At 32.2% G+C, this 3784-nt stretch overlaps 1 protein-coding gene across 1 annotated transcript; it reads right to left on the bottom strand.

The window, feature by feature from the left end:
• Window positions 1-274: 274 nt before the first annotated feature.
• On the bottom strand, window positions 275-3312 carry LOC127721157 (uncharacterized). The gene is made up of 2 exons (XM_052227829.1): window positions 2978-3312; window positions 275-796 (listed from the first exon to the last, which is right to left on the bottom strand). The coding sequence occupies exons 1-2, from the start codon at window positions 3310-3312 to the stop codon at window positions 325-327; spliced, it is 807 nt and encodes a 268-aa protein (XP_052083789.1). The 3' UTR covers window positions 275-324.
• Between the last annotated feature and the right edge of the window lie 472 nt (window positions 3313-3784).

The following is a 3784-nucleotide window of genomic DNA, read 5'->3' as shown; positions in this document are numbered from 1 at the left end:
CTTTTTATATTGTTGTATGCATGTTTGTATGTATTCGGTTAAAAGCTCTAAAGGGTTTATGTTTTGTAGTTTGTAACTACACCGAATCTTAATAAAGCTTTCAAATCGTATGTTGAATAACAAAATAGGGTCAGTTGGGAGGCAGATAATTTCATTTTTCCAAAAGTTTTGAATGGTTGAAACAGGGAAAACATATGACTTTAATAGTGTTTGTTTTAAAAAATGTTTTTAAAATGACAAACAAATATTAGGATTGGTTTCAAAATTAGGGAAGGTATGGTAAGCGGAAATGCAGGTATAATTTTAGGCCAAGTTATGTGAGAGTCATTGTTTATTAGTAGAACTCTGGTCTGTATAACATGTAGATCTGCCCTTGCTAGCTGTCATGTCCAGATTTGTTTCTCCATGACCTTGGTTTGAAACAGAATTTTTGTTTGACATGTTGAACAGCCAGATTGCTCCACTGAAAACACCACTTAGATTTGTCATGATAACAACTGCTAAAAATAGTCCGAACGGAACATCAGAAATAAGCTGCCATGTTCCATACACAGTAACAGGTGTCCATTGAATTATATAAACCACTACAAACAAACACATGGCTTTCGCAGATTTCAATGTTGCACTTCTAAGACTACCGTTGTTGCCCAGGTTAGTTTTAAGTTTCTTTGATTCTGTATAAATTCGGTACCATGTGAACACGTATAAAGTTGAAAGTGCTACCAATATAGCACCAATCATTCCTGTGCTTACTATAATGTTAGCAATGACACCTTTTACAGAATCAAAGGCACAACTGAAACGAAAAGCGAGATTAAAGTTGAAATATTAATATATTATTTTTGCTACACGTACCAGACCATTGAATTTTGAAACATGAATTTCTGGCATTTGCGTTCATAAAAATCAGCATGAACAAAATCATTTCAAATACATTTGGTTTTTCCCCCATTTTTAGAAACCAGGTGTTAAAAGATGCAAAACTTTTTATCATGTGATGATTTTTTCTTCAGTATTTTTTGTTTTTTACTGATGTAAAACCCACTGATAATCTTTTACGATTCTATGTTAACTGAAATATATAGCCAATTTCCTGACAATAAATTAAGCTTTAGTTCAAAAATCATCAGAAATTAAAAACACTTCATATTTTTTTTTCTACAAAATAAACAAACATAGTTGTGACAATTCTCTTGTTAGTGGTACCAAGTTTATTAAGGATGTTCGCTGCTCTTGTTTTTGACTTTTTGTCAGATATTTAATGGCTCTTGTCTTAAAAATAAGAACGCGGACATATCCTATTGTTCTGCTTTTTCAGTTCCGTTATCTATATACTGTCAGTGTATATCCATCTCTTAAAAAGCTAGTTATTTTTAAAGAGAGCAGCAAACATCCTTTAAATCTAAATGCGGTTTTTAAATAAAAATTATAGCGTAATATCGAAAGTGACGAATACTTATAAGCGTTCGATCCTGCAGGGCATGATAAAACCGGGGCGAAATCGCCCTCAATGTTAAACATAGCGGCGATATATTCTCCAATCAAAGAGGGGCGTGACCCCCTTAACCCAACACTGTTTATGTCCATGCGCTGTGTGTAAGAGTGGAAAGGATTAATTACCAATGGACATTAAAGCAAGTAGAAACGTGTGTGTACTCTTGGTACTAAAGGGCTCTTAAGGTCAATTTCAACCTTAAGCCGTATGTTTATTTCAAGCGCATCTTATGTATAGTATTATTTATATACGTACATGAAATGTGCGCACATTCTTAGTGTGAAATTTTTATTTATCAGTTTAGGATTTTCCTTTTTTAAATCCAGTGTGTAATTTTTAATTCTTATTATGTATTTTTTAACTTCATATCTTATAATATCAGTATGTTTTTTGTTGTTGTTTTTTTTTCAGATGTCAATGTGCAATATTCTTTACGAAACATAGCTAATCATAGTTTTCACGAGAGCGGCTGGTCATAGTATAGTCGTCCTGAATATTCCTAAATAATTCCCTCTAACGTTAAACAAGCAAACATATATCAACCATGATATGCAAATCGTTTAAGAAATATTCTTAAGGTTGTATGGGAGTATAAATGGAAAATGATAGAATTTTTCTTACTTTGCCAAAATGTAGTATATAATTGTAAGATGTACAAAAATATAATGATAATTATAGGTCACCGAGCTCGTTTTCAAGCTACAGACTGAGAAAAGGTGACAAATTTTGTATGGATTATACAGTGAAAAGGCATCATTATGTAAATAACAGGTATCTATCAAATAGATATAATTTTAAAATAAAATTTGAGAACATAGATTTTATAAGATACTTTCAGGATATCATAAGACAAAAATGGTCACCGTAGGTTTTATTTCCTGCTATAACATAGAATAAAGACATTTTCTACAGATTCTTAAACAATTTCCAAGTTACCTCCCCTTAATACACACAGTTAAAGAAAATTAAATCAGACAAAAATATTCTATTTTGTAAAGACATTTGTAATAATAAGATAAAATCACATAAATTTGTTTATTCAAATGAAAATTTTTGTCAGTAAATTCCATTGTTGCATAGAATTATACCGACTTGATTGCAAATATAGACCTATTGTGTTCTGCTATTTTGCAATCCAAGATGGCGAAAGACTCATACCACCTTAAATACTGTACTTATTTCAATGTATTCCCAAACAGTGATTAATTTTAATTTCTAGAAGCAAAATAAAAAGTCAAATATGAAAAATAAACTTCTTTTTATTGTTATACTTACAAAAATCCACTTGGACCAAACACGTGTATGGACGACATAAGGGCAACTACCGAAAAAGGTCCAAGACCAAGTAAAAGAAGCAGTTTCCAGTCTTTGTTTCCAAAATTAACATTCTTCCTAAAATAAACGGACAGAAATGCATTTAATGCAGACATTAAAGAAAATAGCGCCTCAGAAATGCAGGTATTCACTATAATCATAGCATACAAGGAGCACAATCCACTTGGACGGACATGGTCCTTTGTAATCAGTATCTGGGTGTGGTCCAAACTATGTACAAAACCATAAGAGGTATCACAAATACATCTGTATAGCAAAAATCGTTCATGTTTATGCCATTTCATAAACGGCTTTCCTACTTTCGATTTATATAAAAGTATAATAACTACAACGGCAGAACATAAACTCAACAACAAGCAGACGATGGCCGTCACGTGAATTACATTGAAACAGTAATGGCCGACACCAAACACAGGAATATCGTATCCACTTTCAGCGAACGTAGTGTTCATCAAGTTGATATGCATACATTCTTTATCCATACTCATGATATATAATTTAGAAAACGCAATATTTGTGTTGTCCTAATAAGAACATAATTAAATATGTTGGTATAGTCTGTAACCACTGTTTGTGTATATGGACTCAGTCTGATGGTCGAGACACTCGATCCAGTACAATGTCGGCGCGGAAATGATTCCGTCTTTTTCCATAAAATATTAACTGACAAATGATGAAGTATCGTTAATCAGAAACATATGAAGTCTGCATTGTTAATACATTAGCTTTTAAATCAACATCAATCACTGACTAACAGTTTCCCTCATATGACAAATGATTCGATTCATTTCAATACCTTTACTTCTTACGATTCTTTCAGTCATAGAAAAAACATTTCCTCTTTTTAAGAGCAACTATGTATTACGATCCAGTGATTAGAACTGTTAACAGCGTTTCACCACGAGGTAAGTCTCGTGTTTCCCTTAAAGTTATTTAACATATAGTTCTTTATAA

This window comes from Mytilus californianus, unplaced genomic scaffold, assembly GCF_021869535.1.
Source record: "Mytilus californianus isolate M0D057914Y unplaced genomic scaffold, xbMytCali1.0.p SCAF_12, whole genome shotgun sequence".
Taxonomy (NCBI): domain Eukaryota; kingdom Metazoa; phylum Mollusca; class Bivalvia; order Mytilida; family Mytilidae; genus Mytilus; species Mytilus californianus.
This window is presented reverse-complemented; position numbering and strand designations above follow the sequence as displayed.